The sequence below is a fragment of the Anabrus simplex genome, chromosome 1 (assembly GCF_040414725.1).
Source record: "Anabrus simplex isolate iqAnaSimp1 chromosome 1, ASM4041472v1, whole genome shotgun sequence".
Taxonomy (NCBI): Eukaryota; Metazoa; Arthropoda; class Insecta; order Orthoptera; family Tettigoniidae; genus Anabrus; species Anabrus simplex.
Window position 1 is genome coordinate 1,555,485,984 of NC_090265.1, and position 27,252 is coordinate 1,555,513,235.

The window sequence follows — 27,252 nt, forward strand, 5'->3', positions numbered from 1 at the left end:
TCCGACACCTCAGCGTCTCTCAAAACCGCGTAAGTAGTTAGTGGGACGTAAATCCATTATTATTATTATTATTATTATTATTATTATTATCATCATCGATGTTTTCTAAATGCGATTACAAGTGGAAATATGACACTCGCTTGTGGTTTCAGCCTATTATAGAGTTTTCACTTAGCTTTTCCTGAAATGTATGATTTGCTTTAAGATTTTAACTTGTAAAATGGTATCTGTTAATGGAAAGGGAAAGTGGTAAATAAAAAATACAATAACTTACAATTTGCTTTATATCGCACCGACACAGACGGGTTTTATGGCGACGATGGGATAGGAAAGGACTAGGAGTGGGAAGGAAGCGCACATGGGCTTAAATGAGGTACATCCCCAGCATTTGCCTAGTGTGAAAATGGGAATACACGGAAAACCATATTCAGTGCTGCCGATAGCGGGGTTTTAACCCACTATTTCCCGAAAGCAAGCTTACAGCTGCGTGGCCCTAACCGCATTGCCAACTTGCTCGGTCAATAATTTACATGTTATGGTTGTATATGGTCCTATATGCCATTTAAGGGAATAATATTCACGAAAGTAAAGGACTCAGATGTTCACACGGTGTTGCACATTTAGGCTCTAAATTTTAAAGTCTGGCAAGGTATGAATGGGGACTTCTACACGTATTGTACGAAAGGAAAGCAACAAACTGTATATACAGAAAATATATTCATTAGCTTTTAATACTATAAATACACACAGAAACTGCAAAACGGAGCACAATTCCAGGCTATCATGCACAAATGTTCTTATTTTCTTTTTTGTACCAATTTGCTTTACGTCGCACCGACACACATAGGTCTGTCGGACAGGAAAGGGCTAGGAGTGGGAAGGAAACGACTGTGGACTTAGTTAAGGTGTAAAAATTGGAAACCATCTTCAGAGCTGCCGACAGTGGGTTCAAGCTGACAGCTACGTGACATAAAGCCCGAAGCCAGTCGCTCGGTATCATGCATATGATTTTTCTGCATATTCGCTTTCAAAGTCATGGTCATTCAGTGAAAGGAAAATGTCATCCCTTATATTTCCTGAAACTTTAATTTCAGTCTTCAAAGAAAGATCCAAAGAATCTCATTCACGCCGATGGGGGAATCAGTCGTGAAGTCAGCCCAAGTAGGCCAATTCATATGACAAGTGTCACGCAAAGTACTATTTTATACGCACGGAAATGAATTTCAAGGAAACATGCCTGTGAAATGATTCGCCACTGCCCTTTACGAACCTCTCTATGCAGCCAGAAGCTGCACAGGAGACTGGCATTTTCCTTCAGAGAAGTATATACTTCAATTTATCGGGAAGCTCCAGTAGTGACAGTGCCAAACAATCCAGCTTTTGCCAAACAGCGCGCTCGTTCAACTTCGCACGCGTCTGCAGCGCCAATGCTACCTCTAGTGTATAATATACTAACTCTATGCCTCAGACAGCCGTGAACACTCCTCTGCCCTTATTCTGTTATATATACACTAGCTGATGTACCCGTGCTTCGCTACGGAATTCTAAATTTTATACAGAATTGTAGGTTAGGTAGTGTAAACGTTGTGAGCAAGATTGTATTAAGTTGCATAGCTCTTAAAGTTGCCCTAGAAGCGCGACGGGCAAGTCACCTACGTCTTTTCTCATATGAAGACTGGGTTAGGGAATTTTCATTGTAATGGTAGGCCAGCCTGCCTACCGTCAGTCACAATCAGGTTGGGGAGTTTTCATTATAATGGCAGATATTCACTCTCCGCCTGCCTGTATAGATTCTCAGAAAGACTCTCTTAGTGGTTTTCCCAACTGAAATGAACATAGCTCATTACATTGACGTCAGTAGGAATGGCGCGATTAAAAGCAATGCCTTCATATGAAATACTCGATCAAATGAAAAACCACACATCTCACTTTTAACGAACAGTACTATGCTGCCGATCTAACAGTCCAAAGCTACAGAGCTGGAATGGCCAAGATGCAGACATCCGTGAACAATCTTCGTCCTTTTTTCGGCGGGGTGGGGGGGGGGGGGAGGGATTTCAAATAGTGGATAGTCCCAGGGCACAAACTATGCCCGTTTACTTATTTGTTTCCTGGGAGTACCCGATGAGTCGGAAAATCTCAATTCACTACACTGGCGGAGGAAAGAACTGTCTGACGTGGAGGCAATTTTTCCTCAAAGCCAGAGAAGAAACCACATCTTCGCTGCTAATTTGGAATAAAATTAATGTAGTTTTAATGAAAGTGAAGAGGAAGAAGCTTTTCCTAAGAAACGGCTCTTTTCAGGGTTGAATTATGAGTTATTTAGTGAATTCTGGTACTAGAATTTGGAATAGGGCTAAATTGTAATTCCAGACCAGTTCATACTACTACTCGTACTACTACTAACTGAGCCTCTGACTTAAGTGCGCACACTGCTCATTCAAAACAGCGCGTCAGAGTAGGTATCGAATAGCTGACATACTATGATGAACCAGTGTGTTTCGTACCAGCAGTATCAGAAAATGTATGAACCAGAGGATTGGCATGCTAAAGAAGAAAGTTACCTAACTCCTCAGCTATTTCTCGCCAATATTCAGTTAGGCTGTTATACTCGGTACACAGCAGTAATCCCATCTATCGGAGTTGAGCGGCAGCATAAGAGACAAAGAACATAACAAACAACGGTCAGTGTAATGTTATTGTTGATCTATGTTACGCGCTTTCGATATTCTAGGCCTTCACATTATTGTCTTCCGGTTCTGAAATACCACTCTTATCATAGTCGGCACGGTAAAACTGAATAAAACATAAATGATCGGAAATTATATCCTCTGTAACTTCTGTTATGTAGTACTTTTCCATAGGACCAAGAACATAGGTATTTAAAAATTAAATTTTAGGTGCCTTCCCCTAAACTACCATTTCACCCAGGGTGAATAACATTGTCTATAGCTTAAACTGTAGTTTCTTATTCCCCGACTCTATATACCGATTTTTATTAAATTCTGTTTACCCATTTTGTCGGGACTCGGCGTTGGTATGGACTTTGCAACAAAAATCCAAATTCATGAATATGTGTTATCATAGCCGGTACGGTAAAAATGCGTAAGACGTAAATGATCAGAAATTCAATTTTATATAACTCTAGTTATGTAGTATTTATCAATATGACCACTAATAATATAAATATTTGAGAATTGAATTTTAGGCCTTCCCCTAAACTACCATTTCACTCAGCGTGAATAAAATAATTTATAGCCTAGATTATAGCGGTTCACCCCCCGACTCTACATACCGATTTTTATTAAATTCTCTTCAGCCGTTTTCTCGTGATGCGTGTACAGACAGACAGACAGACAGACATTACGGAAAAGTAAAAACTGCATTTTCTTGTTACTGTGGACATGATCGATACAGAAATACCATTCTTTTCAAATTCTGAGCAATGTACAGACAAAACTCTTATTTTATATATATAGATACTGCTCATTCCAATCAGTGCCTCAAAGTAGGGATTGAATAGCTCGAATGCTATGATGAACCAGTGTGTTACGTACCAGTAGTATCAGAAAATTTATGAACCTGAGGAATGGCATGCCAAAGAAGGAAGTTATTTAACTCCCCAGCTACTTCCCGCCAATATTCAGGCAGGCTGTTACACCTGGTACGTCCGGGCGAGTTGACGTGTGCGGAGGGGCGCTCAGCTGTGAGCTTGCATCCGGGAGATAGTGGATTCGAACCGCACTGTCGGCAGCCCAGAAGATGGCATTCCGTTGTTTCCCTTTTTCACACCATGCAAATGCTGGGGCTGTACCTTAATTAAGGCCAAGGCCGTTTCCTTCACACTCATAGCCCTTTCATATCCCATCGTCGCCATAAGACCTATCTGTTTCGGTGCGACGTAAGGCAAATAAAAAAATATACGGTACGCAGCAATAATCTTATCTATCCGAAATGAGTAGCAGCAGAAGAAACAAAGCACATCACAACAAACAACGGTCAATGCAATGTTATTGTTGATCAATTTTATGAGCTTTCTATATTGTAGGCCTTCACATTTACTTTTCTTTCAACTCTGTGATATTAGGGCTTCTTAAAAATATACAGATTTTCATTCAATTCTGTTTACCAATCTTCTTGTGACCCGGCGCTGATATAGACTTAGTAACAAAAATGCAAATTCATTAATATCTCTGTGATCATAGCCGGTACGATAACAATGTATAAGACATAAATAGTCGGAAATTTATTACTATATAACTTTAGTTATGTGGTATTTATCGATATGACCACTAGCAACATAAATAATTGAGAATTAAATGTTTGGCCTTTCCCTAAACTAGATGGGAAGAATTGAGAAAAAGAAGAGCTGCTCGACTAAGTGGTATGTTCCGAGCTGTCAGCAGAGAGATGGCGTGGAATGACATTAGTAGACGAATAAGTTTGAATGGTGTTTATAAAAGTAGGAAAGATCACAATATGAAGATAAAGTTGGAATTCAAGAGGACAAACTGGGGCAAATATTCATTTATAGGAAGGGGAGTTAGGGATTGGAATAACTTACCAAGGGAGACGTTCAATAAATTTCCAATTTCTTTGAAATCATTTAGGAAAAGGCTAGGAAAGCAACAGATAGGGAATCTGCCACCTGGGCGACTGCCCTAAATGCAGATCAGGATTGATTGATTGATTGATTGATTGATTGATTGATTGATTGATTTCGCTCAGCGTGAATAAAATTATTTATGGCCTGGATTATAGCGACTTACTCCCCGACTTTGCATACCGATTTTCATTAAGATAGGACCACTAAAGATAAACATTTGAGAACTAAATTTTAGATATTCCCCTAAACTACCATTTTGCTAAGCGTGAATACAATTATTTATAGCCTAGATTGTGGCGACTTACTCCCCGACTTTGCATGCCGATTTTCATTAAATTCTCCTCGGCTGTTTTCTCGTGATGCGTGTACAGACAAACAGAAATTATGGAAATTTAAAAAAATTCATTTCCTTGTTACTGTAGACATGACTGATACAGAAATACCATCCTTTTTAAATTCAGAGCAATATACAGACAAAACTCAGCCATCAAATGACTACTCTACAACACTTCACACCCTAGTTTCGCGACTTTCCCGATTATCCAAGAAACATAAAAAAATTACTTTTTTGGTCATATTCCTCTGACATTTTGACGAAATAAAAGGGTGACCAAAATGTCACAGATACACACACAAAAATGGTGACGTCATGAAATAAACAAATAAATAAAAGCACTCTACAAATGTGATAATTCACGTACCTGTATTCGTACATCGTCTCCCATCATTACAGATCCACCAGCATCTCAATCTTTTTATTTAGCCATCTCGACAGATAGTGGCTTTACAAAACATATTCTTTTTGTTTTAATTTTATTTCCATTCACCTGAAAATGACATAAAAAAATGCCCTTCACACGTTCTCTTCCTTGCACGGACCGAACACGTCTAACACAGACCCGCACACACAATATTTTAGAATACAACTATTATATTTACAACTTCAATTGCACGAATTGCAGGATCGCGGCATTATAATGACCATCTGTTACCTGTCCCTGAAAAATGACGTGATGATTCCTCACTTGGAATACTGTCTATTACTTTTATCAGAAGAATACTTTCACTAAATGATTTTTATGCAACTTTCGGCAATTGCCGACCTCAACCCTATAACACAACAGTTTAAATCTTAGTTCATAGAATGTTTGAGATTCCGTACTTGAATACGTATCTCCACTTGGAAATGAAGTTGCAGACACCTTCGGCCAAAACCTATCTTCCCTTGGGAATTAGTCTTTCAAATGCTGGTTTAAAAGTTACTCTAAAACACGTGGACTCGCCTCAAATTTACTGGACACAATGCAAGATTGCAAATGGCACACCATTCTTTTATACTATTTACTCCCACTCATGCCATTTTCATTTACCGCCAAATTTTTACAGACACTTTTTCTACTCCATAAAAATGTATTGAAGGCAGGTCTCGATGTAACACGTAGTGTTATTGATAAACATTTAAGGATTTCTCTTAACCCACTAAATTGTTAAATTACCTCGTAAGATAGACACTATATTTGGTCGATGTAACAGAGTTTGAACGAACAGGCGCATCTTTTGACAAATTTCCTTATGAAGCTATTTAGTGGTCTAAAATCTGTATCATTAATGACAAAATTGTTTCGCTTACAATTTCCTAACATTTACTATGGCAGTTTCATCACCAATTCTTCTTAAAATATTTTTTTAGAACAGATAGTCCAACATATCCATGCTCGTTTTGCACGTGCGGGTGACGTAATTTCTTTAGTGTGAGAATTAGACGCGCCACCTGTTCCTCCACATGTCTCTGGTCAGAGATTAAAAAAACCATAGGTAGAGTTCCTGACTTGTAATTTATATGGGACCTCATGTAATGATTTTAGGACTCCTGGTTCCTTATGACACAAAGGTCATGGGTTCAATTTATAAATACTGTACCATACTGTAGGAATGTACTGTATGTTTGCATAACATATTTACCTGCTCCTAGAGTATGGTGTATTTAAGGTTCATTTTCCTTTACACACTCACATAGGAAACTGACTTAACGAAAATTGTTCTGATGGACTGTATATCAATGTGGCTGAGAGGCGTCCCCAGTCTTAAGGGAAATAATGGATAGGAAGAGCATTGTCACATTCACAGTTTTGGCATACGAGTTACGATATTTGAGCACCTTCAATACCATTGGATCAAACATGCCAGCTTGGGCTCAGAAAGCCAGCGCACTACCGTTGTTTTCTAATTTTTCATGTTATTTCACGAAAAAAGTTAGTCAGCATTGATTTGCATTTAGGGCTGTCGCCCAGTTGGCAGATTCCCTATCTGTTCTTTATCTGCCAGGCTGAGTGGCTCAGATGGTTAAGGCGCTGGCCTTCTGACCCCAACTTGGCAGGTTCGATCCTGGCTCAGTCCGGTGGTACTTGAAGGTGCTCAAATACGTCAGCCTCGTGTCAATAGATTTACTGGCACGTAAAAGAACTCCTGCGGGACTAAATTCCAGCAGCTCGGCGTCTCCGAAAACCGTAAAAGAGTAGTTAGTGGGACGTAAAACAAATAACATTATTATTATTATTATTATTATTATTATTATTATTATTATTATTATTAGTTCTTTACCTAGTCTTTGAAATTATTTCCAAGTATTTGGAAATTTATCAAATATCTCCCTCAATATGTTATCCAATCCCTAATTCCTCTCCCTATAAATTAGTATTTGCCCCCAATTTGTTGCCTTGAATGCCAACTTTCATTTTATTATAGTTCCTATTTTTAAAAACTCCACTGAATCTTCTACTAATTTTGTTCCATGCCATCTCTCCACTGACAGCTGTAAACATTCTGCTTAGTCAAGCCATTTATCTCCTTACTTCAGAGTCTTCCCAGCCCAAAGTTCACTACATTTTTTTAACACTATTCTCTTGTTGGAAATCGCCCAGCACACATCATGCTGCTTTCCTTGGATCTGTTCCAGTTTTCATATCATGTGGTCCTAGTATGGGTCCCATACACTGGAACCGTATTCTAATTGAGGTCTTGCCAGGGACTCGTTCTCCCTCTCCTTTACATCCTTACTACAACCAATAAGTACTATTATAACCATGTAGAGATCTGTAACCTTTCCTAAAAATATCGTTAATATGATTACCCAATGAAGATCATTTGTTATATTAACACCTAGGTACCTAGTGTTCCCCATGAGTACTATTATCTCATGAACACTGTAATTAAATATGATTTTTCCTCTTGGTGAAACTTACCCCCTGACTTTTCATCCTGTTTACAATTATACCATTGTCTGCTGTCCATCTTACAACCTTGCCCAAGTCCCCCTGCAGTTGCTCACAATCCTGCAACTTATTTACTACTCTGTGCAGTACAGTATATCATCATCCACAAATAGCCTTATCTGTGATTCCAGCATTTTACTCATCATTTATATACTGTATATAAGAAAAAGGTCCAATAATACTGCCCAACGGAACCCCCCTCTTAATCATTACAGGATCAGGAAACACTTGACCCCAATTCTCTGGGTTCTGTTTTTTTCTAGAAATGTAGCCACCCATTCAACCACTCTTTTGCCTCATTTTTGTCAGTAATCTCCCATGATCTACCCTATCAAATGCCTTGGATAGATAAATAGTAATACAGTCCATTTGATAACCTGAATCTAAAATGTCTGCTATATCTTGCTGGAATCCTATAACTTGAGACTGACTGGGAAAACTTTTCCTAAACCCAAATTGCCTTCTATCAAATTGGTTAGTAATTTCACAAATCCCAGAGCTTACAAACAAGTCAAGCTGACTGGTCTGTAATTATCCGCTTTGTTTGTCACCCTTTTGCTTTTACACTGGGGTTACTATTGCAACACTCCATTCGTTGGGTATCACTCCTTCATGCAAACAGTAATCAAATAAGTATTTCAGATATATCATTATATCCCAACCTAAATTTTAGAAAAATCTTCCTATAAAGACCAACTCTATGCGATTACCATGACGACATATGCACCCGACAACACAATCCTGAGTGAGAAGATTCCAAATAAATAGTTTGGAGGAATTAAATTCAGCCAGTTTTTCACAGATAGCCAGTGGTCAGAGATACAATATGCAACCTGAGAACCATAGACAGTTTCGCACAGATTTGGACCAGGAACTGAACCGTACAATAAATTTGTAAATTGTCCTCATTCTCTCTTGACTTTGTTCAGCTTCATCACATTTCATGTTATTGCCACGCGCTGTCGTAGGAAAATATCATTTTAACATGTTGCGTTACACGTGTGAATAGTCACAATAATAAATGCCCAGAAATCTTATCAATCCAAGCTGCCTTTCTAGCTTTCAACTTCTTGAAATCTTTTTGTAAATGTCTTTATTTATAGGTAAATTTCAGTCATTTGCCAGTATTTACCTCCTTATATCAATCTACCTTTACTTGCTGCTGACTTAATACTTCTGCATTCTGTAAGTTCTTCCCTTATTCATTAATGATCCTTGGAATGTTCTTCCTGGAATCGTTTCTGCTGTCTGGGCTACTCAGCTAGACAGGATGCCATTTATCATGTTTCACTATTTCATCGGTTTATTTTCCAAAGGGAACCTGCAAGAAAAGAAATGGGCCTTCTGTACACTTGCTGGATTCTGTTACAAACACTGCTAATCACCCAAAACTGTGTACTTCACTAAAAATAACTTATTTGAAATATGATACATCCTCTGTGTTTTTTCTACAATTTGTGCAGTTTTATGTTGCATACACAGACTGCATAATTTATTTGATTTAATCTTTTAAATCTATAAACAGGCAAAATGGTATTGAGGGCACTTGAAGTATGGCATCCCTATTTCATCTTGGCACCGCCCAGAGCACTGTAGCAGACATGTTAGCCACTCTAGTCTTCTTTTTAGCTCGTTACTATAAACACTTCATCTCACTATCATTCATGTTCCGGACTCATTACTATCAGACTCGTACATCAGTTATTCAATATGTATTAGCATAGCATTCTTTAGACTCTTCGCAGACTGGTGTCCTAAATGCATAGACGCACACATCCTAACTTATTCTTACCTATCATAGCCTTATTATAAATGGTTATTTTAAGATGACTCTACCAGACTCGGGTAATCTCTCTGGTTATTTTAGAATTTTTTCTCTGTAAACATGAAACATAGGCTAACATGCATTAAAGCATGAGCTTACTAAACTCTGATGAAATTGCAATTTACCGACATATCATTGACTAACACATGCTTTATTCATAAGCATATTCTGTTAATTAATTTTCAAAGATCTAGTTTTGCCGTTCATCATCCCAACGATCTTGAGTATCACAAGAATCATAGGTTTAAGATACTGCACACAGGCCTACTAATTTCCCATTGAATGTGTTAAGATCATCCTATATCAATTCCTTCAAGCTGCAATTAAACATAAACCTAGAAGTAAAAATAAATTTCATAGCCAAACATAGAAGATAAATGAAAGGTTAATAAGCATTTTCATTTAGCTGGTGGTGGCTTTATCTCAACCTCTTGCTGATGGCTCAGGGGATCTAGTCAGTCCTCTCCATTTCAGGGTCCCTCCACACCATTTACCTGGACATCTTGAGGTACATCAACTGGAATTTGGCAGTAACACCAGTTCCATCTGATATTGCTGAAACTCTAAATAAATTCTTAAACTCATGCTGCATATTTTGAATAACTAACAAGTTACAACATTTTACATTCGCCTTGTGTTAAAAGTGCAACCGTGACACTTGCACTTTTATAAATAACACTGAATTAATACCATATAGGACTCTTCGTAGACAGTTCTCACTTTAAATTATACTTCTTAGTTCTCAAATGCAATTTCATTTTCGTCTTTCACTGAAGGAGTACATAATCAAGCCACGCCAGTAACTCAGGCAAAATGGTGGTGCTATAGCATGCAGGCACTGCAAATAGAAAATATGTGCTCTTGACTTCCAGTCACAGTAGACTCGGTAGTAACCACGGAAGTAGAATAACACTAGTAAGGGAAAACATGCTTGAATCCCATCCTTTATATGGATGGAGAACGCTCTCGTAGAAACACTTCAGTGAAATCTTGCGTTATATGCATGCAGTTATTACAGTAGTGTATATTGTACTAAAAGTTCACCTTAATATTTTAGCTTCATTGTCCATTACACATTTATTCAGTACTACTGTCATTTTAATTTGAATGTGTAGACTCCTATCAAATAAAATAAATAAATAAATAAATATCATCTTTGTTCACTCAAATATTCCACAAAGGTAATTTTTTATCCTAAAAATGTTGATTACCATCGTTACGTCAAAAATTATGCAAGCCTAATGTGTGTCAAAATTTAAGTCGCAATCTATATATAAAATAAGAGTTTTGCCTGTACACTGCTCAGAATTTGAAAAGAACGGTATTTCTGTATTGAGCATGTCCACAGTAACAAGGAAATGCACTTTTTCCTTTTCCGTAATTTCTGTCTGTATATACACGCATCACGAGAAAACGGCTGAAGAGAATTTAATGAAAATCGGTATGTAAAGTCGGGGGATGAGCCACTACAATCTAGGCTATAAATCATTTTATTCACGCTGAGTGAAATGGTAGTTTAGGGGAAGGCCTAAAATTTAATTCTCAAATATTTATATTATTAGTGGTCCTGTTGATAAATATTACATAACTAAAGTTACATAGAATTAAATTTCCAATTATTTTTATCCTATACATTTTACCGTACTGGCTATGATAACAGATATTCATGAATTTGTATTTTTGTTGCCAAGTCCTGTTAACAGAATTAAACAAAAATCAGTATATAGAGTCGGGGAATAAGAAACTACAGTCTAAGCTATAGACAATTTTATTCGCTCTGGATGAAATAGTAGTTCAGGGGAAGGCGCCTATAATTTAATTTTTAAATACCTATGTTATTGGTCCTATCAAAAAGTAATACATAAGTTATAGAGAATACAATTTCCGATCATTTGTTTTGTTCAGTTTTACCGTACTGACTATGATAAAGAGTAGTATTTCAGAGTCGGAAGAAAACTGAATGTGAAGGCCTACAATATCGAAAGCGCATAACATTGATCGACAATAACATTACATTGACCATTGTTGGTTGTGATGTTCTTAGTCTCTTATGCTCCCACTCAATTCCGATAGATGGGATTACTGCTGTGTACCGAGTATAACGGCCTGACTAAATATTGGCAAGAAATAGCTGGGGAGTTAGAAAACTTTCTTCATTAGCATGTCATTCCTCGGGTTCATACATTTTCTGATACTGCTGGTACGTAACACACTGGTTCATCATAGTATTCCAGCTATTCGATCCCTACTGTGATGTGCTGTTTTGAATGAGCAGTGTTCACACTTAAGGCAGAGGCTCGTAGTAGTAGTAGTAGTAGTAGTAGTAGTAGTAGTAGTATGACCTGGTCTAGAATTAGTTTAGGCCTATTCCAAATTATAGTGCTGCAATTCACAAAATAACTCAAAATTCTACCCTGAAAAGAGCTGTTTCAATAAAAAAAGCTTCTTCCTTTTCAGTTTTATTAAATTCTACATTCATTTTATCCCAGTTAGCAATGAAGAGGTGGGGGGGGGGGTGTTCTCCTCTGCCTCCAAGTCAGATATTTCCGCCGCCAGTGCAGTGACACAATTAGTAAAAGGGCACAGTTTTTGCCTTGGGACTCTCCACTATTCGACACCCTCCCGCGCCGAAAAAAGACGGAAGAGTGTTCACGAATCATGGCTGTCTGCGGCTTGGTCACTCCAGCTCTGGAACCTCCGACTGTTAGATTGGCAGTGTAGTACTGTTCGTTAAAAGTGAGAAAATGTGTTTTTTCATTTGATAGTATTTCATATGGAAGCCTTGTTTTTAATCACACCATTCCTACTGTCATTGTAATGACCTATGTTCATTTCAGTTGGGAAAACCACTAAAACAGTCTTTCTGAGGATGTAAAAAGGCAGGTGGAGAGTGAGTGTCTGCCATTATAATGAAAACTCCTCAACCTGATTGTGACTGCCAGGCAAGTGGGCCTACCATTACAATGAAAATTCCCTAACCCAGTCTTCATATGAGAAAAGATGTTTGGTGACTTCCCCATCACGTTCCTTGGGTAACTTTAAGAGCTATGCAATTTAATACAATCCTGCTCACACCGTGTACACTAGAATTCCATATACAATGTAGAATTCTGTAGCGAAGCACGGGTACATCAGCTAGTATTTCATAAAAAGATCTGCTCTTTTATCAAATATTTGAGATTAATTCTTTGAATTTAGACCTTCAGTTTAGTTGAACTAAGCCAGAACACTTTGATCGCATGACTCAGGGTCGATTTTACTCTGTTTACAAGACTATTAATCTCTATTCTATAAATACCACAACCAGCCAGATAACATTCTGCCATGTTTAGTCCCGTATCGTGCAAATTTCCATACATTGAAAGTTCACAATATGGCCCTGATAGGTAAACAAACCTGAGACTTTCTAGACTTGTTTAGAAAGTGCAAGTAGTGATTTAATTGATTACTGCTTACTTTGAATTCCCCATGAAGATAGGAATGCAAAAGTTGCTCTCTTGTTTGTTTCAAAGGTGATTCATTGGAATCGTTTGCTATATGGAATGTACATATTTATGGTGCATTGAAGTAGTGCTGAAGAACCTTGCTGAAGACAAGGAAGGACAAGAATGATTAATAATCTGCAGTTATCTCGTTGTCTGGCTTCATGGTTAAATGGTTAGTGTGCTAGCCTTTGGTCACAGGGGTCCCGTGTTCGATTCCCAGCAGGGTCGGGAATTTTAACCATCATTGGTTAATTTCTCTTGCACGGGAGCTGGATGTATGTATCGTCCTCATAATTTCATCCCCATCATGATGTGCAGGTTGCGTACGGGCATCAAATCAAAAGACCTGCACCTGGCGAGCCAAATATGTCCTCGAACACTCCTGGCACTAAAAGCCATACGCCATTTCAGTTGTCTTGTTAGTGTGTAAATACAGTGCAACTGTTTCACCCAGCTGTAAACTTTCTTGCTTAACCAAAAATAAGTGTGGCGTGAGATAGTTAATTTCTCTGTATGTTTATACAGTTTTTATAGAGTTCTGGGTAAGTGACCTTTTACAGAATTTATTCATATATATTGTGAATTACTGTTATTTTGAGAAATCTGGTAATTAAGGTGTGTGTATGTATGTATGTATGTATGTATGTATGTCTTAGGGGTAAAACGTGGAAGATATATCGTGCCAGTCTCCGTGTATAGAGAACAAAGCTTATCGTAAAGAGTAGGAACCATGTAATGTGAAACAGATACAGACCCTTGCTGGAAAGTCATAGATGATAATGAGAACTCCATAGACTGTGACAACTGCATGAGAACACTGAATTTAGTGGCCTAACTCTCAGAGAATTCAATATAACAAAAAGAATGAACTATAAACTGACATGGTTATGTGCTGAATCCAAACCTAAAGTACTAAAGAAATGTAATTCAGAAAAAAAAATCAATTACAGTATTGACAGAGAGAATTCAAAAACAGATGAGCATCATGGAAGAAAAACTTCAGCAGAGAAGTAAAGAAGACATTGAATGGACTTCAGTTAAGCAAGTCCATCGGGTGTGTTATATGCCCGTCTATGATTGAACAGGCAAAGCAAAGGGCACCTTGTCCTCCAAAGACTAATAAGAATGAAATAGTAGGATGTGGAGGAGAGGAAACAAGAAACCTAGATACCAAAGAAGATGAATCAATGAATCAGTGATCCAAGAAAGCAGTGCTGACTTCCAAGAAAATTAGTAGGAAGGAAAAGAGGAAGTAGTGGTGTACATACAGGGACAGTAGAGACTCACAACCAGGATCAACTTATAGTAGTGACGATGAAGTTAAACTTATAAAGAATCAGGATACCAGGATCTGGAGCCACCCTTCTGCCCATCCAGCATTCATTGGAACAAAGTAGGATTTAGCTGATACCAGCATAAGACTATTGGCCAGTACAAAAATGACCTGGGTAAATATAGGGAAACTGGAAGGAAACACAAGTGGAGAAGACTCTGTATCATATATAAAAGAAGGCTGAGTTAATGGAGAGAATGTTTGAGGAATTAAAAGCTCCAGGGCATATTAGTCTTCAAAATTGGGCTCCCACTAATTGAGGCACCGAAGGTCGACAAAAATGAGTTCTGGCCTAAAGGAGTGACGGTAGATCCATTTCATATCTTCACAGGACATGCAAGTGACATACGCTTCCCACAGTGAAATAAAGGACACGTTATCAAACAAGAATGAATCAAATAACAGTCCACACATCTCAATTGATTTGAGACTAGTTTTTCTGAGCAGAAAGGATAGTGAATTGATAGACTGGCCTCCTTGCTCTCTGGACCAATTGAGATTATGTGGGCACTAGTAAGAAAGCAAATGTAGAAAAATTGGCCCCATCCCCCTCAGGGATGTCCTGATGATTTGTGAAAGCTCGTTCAGGATGACTGAGATGCCGTTGGCTGAGAACAGTCATTATTTGAAAAAGACTAGTATACTCAGTGCCTATTAGATTGCGAGATGTGATAGAGTTGGGAGGAAGATGGACTAAATTTTGAATTATAGCTTTGTCTTTTTCCTTTTGTTTGTCATCAAAGATTTTTATTGAGAATTGCTACATTTTAAAATGTCATAATAAATGTCCTGGCATAATGAATTCATGAATTTGATGTTAATTACTAAAACAATCATCAGAGACAGGAGTATTTATATTTTTTCTCTCCAAAAAATTAACAAGAAGTACATTATATTGGAACGTACGGCCTCATGAATACCAGTCCAGTCGTAACCATTATGCCATGAGAGTAGCATGCAGAATGGGTCCAGAACTGTAGATATCAGGCCACATCAAACAGTCCAACATGTAATATTGCCTGTCTCCAAATAGTAGCGATAGGACCTGAAGGGGAACTTGCACTCAAGAGAGCGCCCATGTTAATTTTTTTAAAAAAATACACCTGTACAAGAATACGTTTTAGTGAGGGTGTGTTTAACTAGCCACATGCTACATTTTAACGGTATTTCAGTTCACAACGTTGAGTAGCCACATAGCATAGCGGCTTAAAACCGTTCTTGAGGCTACTTTGCGGTAGTGTTGCAGAGAAAACAATTGAAAATGGACTTCTCTTGAAATATATGAATTTGTATCTTAAAATGAAAATGTTTCTTATTAAACTATAATAAAGTTGGTTTTAAAAATGCCTGCTTATAATAAGATATCTTAACATTATTTGTGTGTCAGAAACATACCACACAGTTCCAACAATCTTAATGTGATATTATTTTTGACCAAACCTTGGCCATATCCAATGCATCATCATTTGTGCAAAAAGATGAACACATTGAACACGGAGCATGTGCTTGATGGTTTAGTTTGATCTTTTCTGTATTCACACTTGATCATATCAACATTGATGTAGTCCCACCTCACCAAACTAACCTTGGACTGACCCACTCCTGACCTTGGTCTGTTTAGGGATTTCCAAACAATCACTCTCTCATCATGACCAAGTGTTAAGGTTTTGCTTGCTATCTTCCATCCTGAGAGTTGGAGAACTTAGTCCTCTACAGCTGTAGCCTAGTCCTTTAGATGTTTTTAAGGAAGCTCTTCCTAGACTTGGCTCTGCGCGGGAGGTTCATATCTAATTAGCGGATATGCTTTCATACTTGACTTTGAGGCCTTTGCTAGCAAGATGTAGTGTTTACAGTGCGCTATGTCTTCTGGTATGGGCTACTTTCATTAGCTTTGACAATATGAAAGTGGCTGAAGTATGAGTGACACTAATAATGCCATTTCTTATGCAGCCAGTCCCTGCTTTGAATGGTGTGAAAATGTCGCTCATAGGGTCGGTTGGTACATGCATTTCAGTGGGCTTGGCAGACTGATGTGCAATAGCAACTTCTGGCTCGGTGAGGAAAGCAACGGGAAACTACCTCACTCCTCATTTCCCTAGTATGCCTCTTCAGTGACACGTAGGCCATCTGTAACAGGCTAATGGTGAACCTGTTGAGGATCCAACCAGCCTTTGGGCAGAATACCCAACATACATACTTGACTTTGAACCTCTCCTTATTTGCAGCCATTTCTCTTCAAACACAGGGTGCTGGTATTCCTACGAGATGGTAAAACCTTTCGATGGAGTTTCTCTGGGGCCTACTGCTTTTCTATCCTTCATTTGATGCACCATTACCTCGACTTCGTGATATCACCAATTTTAACTGGGGCAACAATAGATGTTATATTCCATGGGAATTGTTCATTCAGCATTCTCAAAATAGATCAATGAAGCATCCACCACCAATCTTCATTTAGGACTGTCAGCCACGCGGAAGATTCCATATCAGTTGTTTACCTAGTCTTTTCTGAAATTAATCTGAAGTATTTGGAAATATATCAAACATCTCTCATAATATATTATTCCAATCCCTAATTCCTTGGGGTAAGGCATGGGAGATCCATGGGGAAAGAAAATAGTGGATATCAGATGAAGGAGCTTAGGGAAAGTGGAGAACCACAGATAGAATAAAGGTTTAAAATTTATTAAATTTATTAAACAATTTATTAAATAACTAGAAGAAATTGAAAAATTTGCTCGGTCTAGAGCAAAAGGCCACGGATCTGCAGTTAGACACTGAATGATTGTAAGACCGAAGTCTGACATTTAGAAGGCAACACTGAGTTGCATTGCCAAAATTGTCGAATTGAAATTACCGGCAACATGAAGTTTGACACAAAGAGCAACATAAAGTTGAAAAGGTGAAAAGTAAATTTAAAGTCATATGTTGGCAAAGACAAACATTGGCTAAAAGAGGCAACACTGATTGAAAAAGCTACAAGTGATAAGCACTTAATGAAATAATCTCATCCTCAGTCGTATTAATATTTAAAAAAACAATAAGGAAATGGCAAAGTGCCACAATGAATGCTTGAAGTTACTAGTGATGAGTGCTCAATAAATACTGTAGTCTCATCCTCAACCATTTTAATATTTACAAGTACAACAAGGAAATGGCAAAGTGCTGCAATAAATGATTGTAATGCAATCTCTATAAAGTCTTTTAACCTTCAGATTGAAGGGATTAATTTCTACTTAGAATTCTTCAAAGTAAATATAGGTATCAAACCCATTTGTACCTGCCCAGAGAGCTGGGCTTCCAATCCTGATGAGGAAGTTTATTCCAAAATATGATAATTCCAAAAGTCCTCAGCGAGTAGCTGATGTGGAGAAATGTCCTTGACCATGGTGGAGTGGAAACACAAGGCCTCTAGCATAGCAGAGTGTGCAAGAGCTCTGTGCATCAAGGAGGCAGCACACTGTTGTAGAGTAAAGTAAGATGCTTCTAGTGAAGTGCAGAATGCCAGTGCTCGCTGTATATCAAGTAGATAACAGGTCGCTGGGTGAAGTAGCAGATATTTCCGTAAAAATGAAAAGGTGTCCCTATTACTGTGCCCATTAGTCAAGTGATATTATTTTGCCTAATCTTACCCATTTTTGGAAACAAAGGTATCTCGGGAAGCTTTTCTGAGGCAGAGGTATTTGGCAGTCCTTTAGACATTAGTTATAACGGTCTAATAATCATAAGAAAATAGCAAGGAAGGAGTCAGTACTGTTTCCCACTATTCAGAATAAAAAGTCGATGTGCAAGTGTTAATTTGCCATATTTGCAATGTTTCAGGCATGTGGAACCGGCCGCAGAGCGCCAACTCCCGGCAGGAGGCAGACATGATGAACAAGTCCCAGCGGCAGTTAGCCACGGTGAAGGACCCAGTGGAGAGGCTGCGGTTACTGTGCCTGGCGAGAGGAACCACAGGCATTCTCGGGCTCGGCAGGTAACAGCTGCTGCTCCTACTACGGAAAGGATGTCTGAATGTTTATCAGACCGAAATGGAAAGACCTGGTGACTTAGTTTCCTGCACTGTCAGTTCTAGATTATTCATTATCCCTTCTAGGACAGGGCATGTGCAAGAAGAGTGCCCCTATAAATACCTAATGTTTACAAAGTAGCGTGGTGAAAACTGTTACAGCATGGTTTCAAGTTCTTCTTTCATGTATCAGTAATGTATGTTGTAATTAAGATTTTGGTATTTAAAAAATCTTGAAAAAATACTTATTTTCACTCCAAAATGAAAAAAAAAAATTTGAATAACTAAAACATGTTTTTAAGTAATTACATTTACAAAATATCAACAGCTGGTTCTAGCGTGTCCATTGGTGATATATCGTCAGTTGGTCTTTTTCGGGGAGTGTGCAAGTGACTACTAGTGCTAAAGATGGTAAAACAGTGATGTAGTGTGCAGGCTATGCTGGTTTAATTAACGTACAACTGTGGTGTTGATTCACAGAAATATTTTATTTGTCTGCATATTATTATATTGTAACACGTAATTTACATATAGAGGTCATATGGAACATCCTCATCGTGAACTGCATAATTCAGAATGTTACAGCAATCCTAGTGTAAAGTTTTTTTTTTTTTGCATTCAATATGAAAGAGAAAGAAGACAAAAATGGATATCTGTTAACTGCATGAAATAAATATGGTGAAATAATACCATAAGTATAATTCATACTTAATCGACATCTTGAGGATGACGGTGGTGTAAGTTGTTATTAAAGCAGACATTAATAACCTCCTATCAGTTCCTTGTCCTTGTTCATTACAGCACTAAATTCATAGAATCTGATAATTTTGTGCCGATTCCAGATTTCACTCTCCATGTAAATAAATCCTAATTCTTTCCTGCAAAAAGTATTAAGGGAACCGGGAAGTGTGATAGACTCAAAAATGTCAATTTTTGTTCTTGAGCTTTAAAAAAAAAAAACCTCCCAATCTTTCCTGAAATATTTGGTGTATCAATTATTGTGCTGAAGTTATATTTGAGGCAATAAAATTAAGTTTAAACGTAACTCTGCATGTTGAATATCATTAGATGCCAGCTACCAGTCAAATATTCTTTTTGGATTTTCCATAATTCATATTTTTTGAAACTTTGTGTACCTTTTTCTCAGAAACTCGCACATCAATGTATTTAAAACTTGGTAGTTTCTTAGACACTATACAGATATGCTTGTGGAAGTAAATTTTTATCAGATATCTTGATTAGTTCAAGGCCAGCTTGAAGAGCATTGAACATTTTACAGAAAATTTCAGTTTTCAACTAGGATAAAAAATATTCTCAACTTGTGTAAACAATAGGGCAATGATTTTACTTCAGCAGCTCAAAAAATGTTTAAATATTATGCATACAACATTTCTTGGGTCTGATTTAAGTATTTTCTCAGAAAAAGGTACATAAGTTGAGGGGAATTTTTAAAAATTATTTTTATAATTTTCTGACAAAAAATATTAAACATAAAAGCTTCATATTCTACTCAAATAATGATGAATATATTTTCAATATTTCAAAAGAATATTCAGGGAAATTATCTCTTTTTAGTTTCTGAAATACGTAACTAAACATCGGAAGTTGAATTTTTCTATCGTTTCACACTTTCTGGTACCCTTAAGGGGAATTATAACTGAATTTTGAAACTTCTTCAGTTTTTGTTCTATTTTTACCAAATGTAAGTTTCACATTTATGTACAAATAAACCCCTATTTTACCGAATTAGAGATTTGTAGATGTATTGGTTCAAACTTTTTTTTTTTTTTTCAATTTTCTCTTATACAGTACTGGCAAGATACGCATGCTTTGCTACTGTTTTAAATTGAAAGTTATCTTTCCAAGTTTTAAATTTTGGAGAGTCCACTGTCGGCTACCCTATAAATGTCCTGAAGTTTGTACGTCAAACGATTTTGGAGGAATGATTATTTTCAGATCTAACACTTATTTAAATACCATACAAATTGGATTGTTTTAAAACCCGATGTTATTCAACATCTAGAGCATAGATACAACCAACGTGTGAAATTTTGATTTTGTACGTTGATCAGGAATGGAGGAATAAATGTTTTGTTTTAGGGGTAGAATGTTTTAAAAATATTTCTTATTTAACATTTAGGACATAGAAGACCCAATTTCATGTACAATTTTAAATTTGTACGTGAAAGGTTTTCGTAAAAATTAATATCGTGATTGTCAACCCCCATCTAAACTTCCTAAGGGAGAAACTTTGTGAAGTCGCGCTCAGTGGCTCAGATGGTTACGGCGCTGGCTTTCTGAGCCTATGTTGACTGGTTTGATCCTGCCAAGGTGGGGTCAGGAGGTCAGCACCTCAACCATCTGTGCTACTCAGCCCGGCTAATCTTTTTTCACTGCAGGTAAATGGTAAATGGCCATGATCGCTTCCTTCTTGATTCTAGCATTTTCCTTTCCCATCGTCAGTTCGACGTAAAGCAGATTGAAAGTAAAAACCTTCCGTTATTTAACACACACTATATCATTGGAAATAGCGTGCTCTTTTGTGGTATTATTTGATTCACTTTAGGGTATGAAACTCGTTTCATTAAATCCATCATAAATGAAAATATCCCTTGATAGCTCCTTGCTCACTATTTACATTAGCGATTCTCAGCGCTAACCTGCAAGGTAACTCGGGGAAGTATTCTGAGCACTCTGAACCTCATGACTCGCACGTTCTCCATAAGCTAGCAAGTTGGTAATTTTACGCGATTGTTGAAATAGTACCCACCTTTTCAATTCAGTATATCAAGTAAATATTACATCAGTCCTGGGACTAGTTTCAGCCATCTAGTGGCCATCTCCAGCCAAATAAAATTTAAACATATTATGTGATAACTAAAGCACATGTATACCAGACATAGACAATGTCCCATGACTGATGTACTATCATTTACTTGATAAGTTTTATTGAATTCACTTCGTTACGGAACAAAAATGAAATTTAAAGCTTGAAATCATGATTGTAGCCATGGGACTTTTTATTTTCTCCATGGAATCTGAACCACTGGGATAGGGCTTTCCATTTTAAAAAATCCCTCATACATTGGCTGGGATTCAAATAGTTTACCAGAGTGAGAAGCCAATGATGATGTCTCTTGGCCATATATTTTTCAGTTGATAGACCTAATGAATGTGAAATTAATACAATGCTCAAAATATGTTATGGATATTCTGCTTTAGTATGAATATACATTATGAAGGGTATGTAGAAAGACAAGCATGCAGTCAGATATGCAAAAGCAACAGAAATACAACGAAGTTGGTGATGTGGGATTTTGAACACACAATTATTGTTCATTGTATAACAGATCAGTACATTGAATAGCCAGTCAGCCCTACAGCATGCTTGAACATGAAAGCATATTCAGCACCAAAGAATCCAGGTTGTGATGGAGCAGATTATCCCATGTTTGGATAACAGCTTCAGCCAGTTGCTGAATGTTAGCAGGAGGTTTAGGATGGTGAACTATTGCTCTCTTCAATTCAAACCATGCATGACCCCCTGCGGATGGGGGACGCACATGTAGAATAAACCCGCGTTATCCCCTGCCTGTCGTAAGAGGCGACTAACAGGGGCCTAAGGGGCTCTCAACTTGGGGAGTGTGGATTGGCGACCACGGGGCCCTTAGCCGAATCTTGGCATTGCTTTCACTTACTTGTGCCAGGCTCCTCACTTTCGTCTATCCTGTCTGACCTCCCTTGGTCAACTCTTGTTCTTTTCCGACCCCGACGGTATTAGAGCATTCGAGGCCTAGGGAGTCTTTCATTTTCACGCCCCTCGTGGCCCTTGCCTTTCTTCGTCCGTTCCTTCATCTTTCGAAGTGACGGATCCCTTCTTTCTTCTTTTCTCTCTCTCTTTACCCCCTGTGGGTGGGGGACGCAGACAAATAATACACCCACGGTATTCCCTGCCTGTTGTGAGAGGCAACTAAAAGGGGCGACCAAGGGATGATTGTATGAGAACCATGACACTACTTTTGATTAGTACCATCACGCGGGGAAAACCATGGGTCGCCTTTACTTGCGAGTAGTACCACTATGTTAGATACACAATAGGTTTGTGCTTAGTAGCAGCTGTGAGAGGGTCACTGTGGGTTTCCAGTACCCGTGAGTCTTACCCATGTGAGCAACACCGCGGGTCTGGGCGTTGCCTGTGTTCAGTACCACTATATGAGCAACACCGCTGGTCTGCGTTGCCTGTGATTAGTACCCACTATGTGAGGAACACCACGGGAATACCGGCGCCCGTGATTAGTACACCTAGGTGAGGAACCCCATTGGTTTGCGTTGGCTATGAGTGGTGCTATTGTGTGAGAACACCATAGGTCTACGTTACCTGTACTGCGTACAATACTTGTGAGTGGTACCATCATGTGTGGAACACCGCGAGTCTTCGCTACTTTTGATCAGTACCCCAACATGACAAATACCATGGTTCTACTTTACTAGCGATAAGTACCATTTTGAGGGGCCTTAGGCCTGGATTTTGAACCCCTTTAGACATCAAGCATACTCGATTCAGAATTGTGCTTTATAAGTGGTTCCTTGGTCAGTAATACTACTATATATGACATTTTTTGAGTTGGATCCGCTGTTTTTTTTTGTTTTGGTTTTTCATGTCCATCCATTCATTCTTCATGACATTTTTTATTTTGGTCAGTGGATGATTTTGAGCTTTTTGTTGTAATTTCATTTTGTACCATTAGGGGCCGATGACCTTGATGTTAGGCCCCTTTAAACAACAAGCATCATCATCAACATTATCACACCATGCATGTTCAACACAGTTCATATCCACAGAATATGCCAGCCATGCCATTTGCTTTGTCATGCATCCCAAGGAACTGATTGACCACTCTGGCTTCATTGGCACAAGAGTTATTATCCATTAATATAAAGCCCATGTCCACAGTGGCAGCAAATCCTGTAACTGCAGTTTGGAGTATATGGTCTTGGTATACCAGAGCAGTCATGTTACCCTTGGATAGGAATTACAGGCATACGTTGACAAGGCATGATTCTACCCCAGATAATGACATAACCCCTTTGCTACTGACGGTACTCTAGGATGAAGGGCTTGTTAAATCTCTCACCAGAATAATCTTCAGATTCTTATGTTCATGTTGTAAGAGTGCAAGTTTATGGTGACCTCACAAGAAAACTGTGTACGCTTCCACTGTTCCTGATGATATGGACCCACTTCGCATAAGCTGCCCAGTGGTGTGATTTAAGAGTAGTTTTTGACAAAGGTCTCCTTATATGTCTGCTGTTGTGCAGCCAGTTTTGTACTGTCTGATCTGACACATTCACTCGTGTAGCACTCCAAAGATCCTGGTGAAACGAGGTGGCAGTAGAAGTGTGCCTACGACATGCTGAAAGCAACAAATTCTGATCATGCCTACATGTTTTTTGTATGGGTATCCTGTCAGGTGTCAATCGGCAACCATTTGTCATGCCCTGAGCTATTTCCAAACACTGGACACGTCCCTCTGGCTCACTCCAGCATGAGCAGAGATATCCGCTTGTTGCCATCCTTCTTGTAGCAGTATCACCATTCAAATGAAGTTGGTAGCAGAAATGGGTACACTTCGCATTTTACCTCAGTCCTACATGTGCTGTATATAACACCAGTGATCTTACAAGTGATGTTGTTGAACTGTCAAACAAATATCAAATATAATCTGGTTTTAGTTTCACTATATGTCTAAGACATTGGCATATAGTGCATACCGTAAACATGTTGTAGGTAACCTAACATATACAGTGTGAAATTTCCGAGCACTGTTATGAGATGGTTCTTGGTGTGGGTTACTCTAGTCACGTCCTAGTGCGTGAATCATGTGCAATGGCTGAGTGGCCTAGTAAGTGGCCCTGAGTGTCGGGATATCAGTTGCTATGGAATGGAGGTTGGCATCTCGGGACATGTTCTGAGTCATGGCCCTCCTTGTGCTCAGGCGGCTAGGACTGTACAATCCACCGGTGGTCCCTAGCCAGTTAGAGGAGAGATACTCACTTGGACTATGTATAATTAGGGTAGCATCCTGCTTCATGAATTCACAGAGCTCGGAACATTTTAAGCAAGCCCCGGATCTATGGGAACAACGGAGTCCCATTCTCTTTTGACAGGCGAAGGACTCCTTGGAAACAGCTTGGTGAACAAAATGGAATTTGATGGAGGCTATCGTTATTAATGGGGCTTATGGAAGAAAGAAAGTAGAACTGGCTGAGTCAGCAAAGAGAATACATCTGGATGTGCTGGGAGAAAGTGATATTCGGGTAAGGGGAGGTAACGAGGAAGAGATAGGAGATTATAAATTGTACTTGACGGGTGTTAGAAAGGGAAAGGCAGAGCATGGGGTAGGGCTGTTTATCAGGAATACCATTGCATGCAACATAGTTTCTGTTAGGCACATAAATGAGCGAATGATGTGGGTAGATTTGGCAGTTGGAGGAATTAGGACGAGAATTGTCACAGTGTATTCACCAGGTGAGGGTGCAGATGAGGATGAAGTTGACAAGTTTTTATGAATCATTGAGTGACATCGTGGTCAGGGTCAACAGCAAGGATAGAATTGTGCTAATGGGCGACTTCAATGCGATAGTTAGAAATAGAACTGAAGGATACAAAACTGTGATTGGTCAATGTAGGGAAGATGTGGAAGCTAATAGGAATGGGAAGTGTTTGCTGGACTTCTGTGCTAGTATGGGTTTAGCAGTTACCAGTACATTCTTCAATCATCACTACACATGGGATGGTAGGGGTACCAGATCCATAATAGACTATATCTTACCAAACTTTGAATTTAGGAAGTCTGTTAGGAATGGACAGGTTTTCTGGGGATTTTTTGGTGAAACAGACCACTATCCGATCTGTAGTGAACTAAGTATCTCTAGGCCTGGGATAGAGAAAGTGAAATCTGTCTGCTAATGAATAAGGGTAAAATATATCCAGGACAAGGAAATTAGAAGTACATGGATATGATTAGTGAGAACTTCCAAACAGTGGACAGTAAGCAGGTTCAGAATATGGAAAGAGAATGGGTGGCATACAGGGATGTTGTAGTAGAAACAGCAAGGGAGTGCCTAGGAACAACTGTGTGTGTGTGTAAAGATGGGACAAAGCAAACATCTTCATGGAATTATGAAATGAAAGCAGCTTCTAAACATAAAAAGAAGGCTTATCAGAAATGGCTCCAAATAAGGGCTGATACAGACAGGGAATTGTACTTAGGTGAAAGAAACAGAGCAAAACAAATTGTTGTTGAATCCAAAAAGAAGTCGTAGGAAGGTTTTTGGTAATAACCTGGAAAGGCTAGGTCAAGCAACAGGGAAACCTTTCTGGACAGTAATAAAGAATCTTAGGAAGGGAGGGAAAAAGGAAATGAACAATGTTTTGGGTAATTCACGTGAACTCATAATAAATCCCAGGGAATCACTCGACACGGGGAGGGCATATTCTGAAAATCTTCCCAACGTAAAAGGAAATCTTCTTGGTGGTGTCAGGAACAACTGAATTCATGGGGAGTAGGAAAATAATGATGGTGAAATTATGCTTGAGAAAGTGGAAAGGATGGTAAATAAACTCCAGTGTCATAAAGCAGCAGGAATAGATTAAATTTGATCTGAAATGGTGAAGTATACTGGGAAGGCAAGGATGAAATGGCGTCATAGAGTACTAAGATTAGCATAGAGTTTTGGTAAGGTACCTTCAGATTGGACAAAAGCAGTAATTGCACCTATCTATAACCAAGGGAACAGGAAGGATTGCAACATCTATGGAGGTATCTCATTGATTACTGTAGTATACCAGGCAAAGTATTCACTGGAAAGGGAGGCTGCTATCAGTGGTTGAGAGGAAGTTGGATGAAAACCAGTGTGGTTTCAGACCACAGAGAGGCTGTCAGGATCAGATTTTCAGTATGCGCCAGGTAATTGAAAAATGCTACGAGAGGAATAGACAGTTATGTTTGTTTCATAGATCTAGAGAAAGCATATGACAGGGTACCAAGGGAAAAGTTATTCACCATACTGGGGGACTATGGGATCAAGGGTAGATTATTAAAATCAATCAAAGGCATGTAGGTTGACAATTGGGCTGCAGTGAGAATTGATGGTAGAATTAGTTCTTGGTTCAGGGTACTTACAGGGGTTAGACAAGGCTGTAATCTTTCATCTTTGTTGTTTGTAGTTTATATGGATCATCTGCTGAAAGGTACAAAGTGTCAGGGAGGGATTCAGTTAGGTGGAAATTTAGTAAGCTGTTTGGCCTATACTGACAACTTGGTCTTAATGGCAGATTGTGCCGAAAGCCTGCAGTCTAATATCTTGGAACTTGAAAATAGGTGCAATGAGTATGCTATGAAAATTAGCCTTTTGAAGACTAAATTGATGTCAGTAGGTAAGAATTCAACAGAATTGAATGTCAGATTGGTGAAACAAAGCTGGAAAAGGTAGATAATTTCAAGTATTTAGGATGTGTGTTCTCCCAGGATGGTAATATAGTAAGTGAGCTTGAATCAACGTGCAGTAAAGCTAATGCAGTGAGCTCGCAGTTGCGATCAGCAGTATTCTGTGGAAGGAAGTCGGCTCCCAGATGAAACTATCTTTACATCGGTCTGTTTTCAGACCAACTTCGCTTTACGGGAGCAAAAGCGGGTGGACTCAGGATATCTTATTCATA

General features: G+C 38.6%; 1 protein-coding gene across 5 annotated transcripts in view; it reads left to right on the forward strand.

Moving 5' to 3' along the window:
* The window catches only part of LOC136880403 (calcyphosin-like protein), a 289,044-nt gene that overhangs the window by 203,544 nt on the left and 58,248 nt on the right, over positions 1-27,252 (forward strand). For all 5 annotated transcript variants that reach the window (XM_068229187.1, XM_067153302.2, XM_067153298.2 and 2 more), the window contains exon 2: positions 18,344-18,497. In XM_068229187.1, coding sequence (XP_068085288.1) covers positions 18,346-18,497 — 152 coding nt within the window. In that variant the 5' untranslated portion in view covers positions 18,344-18,345. The remainder of the gene's footprint in view (positions 1-18,343; positions 18,498-27,252) is intronic.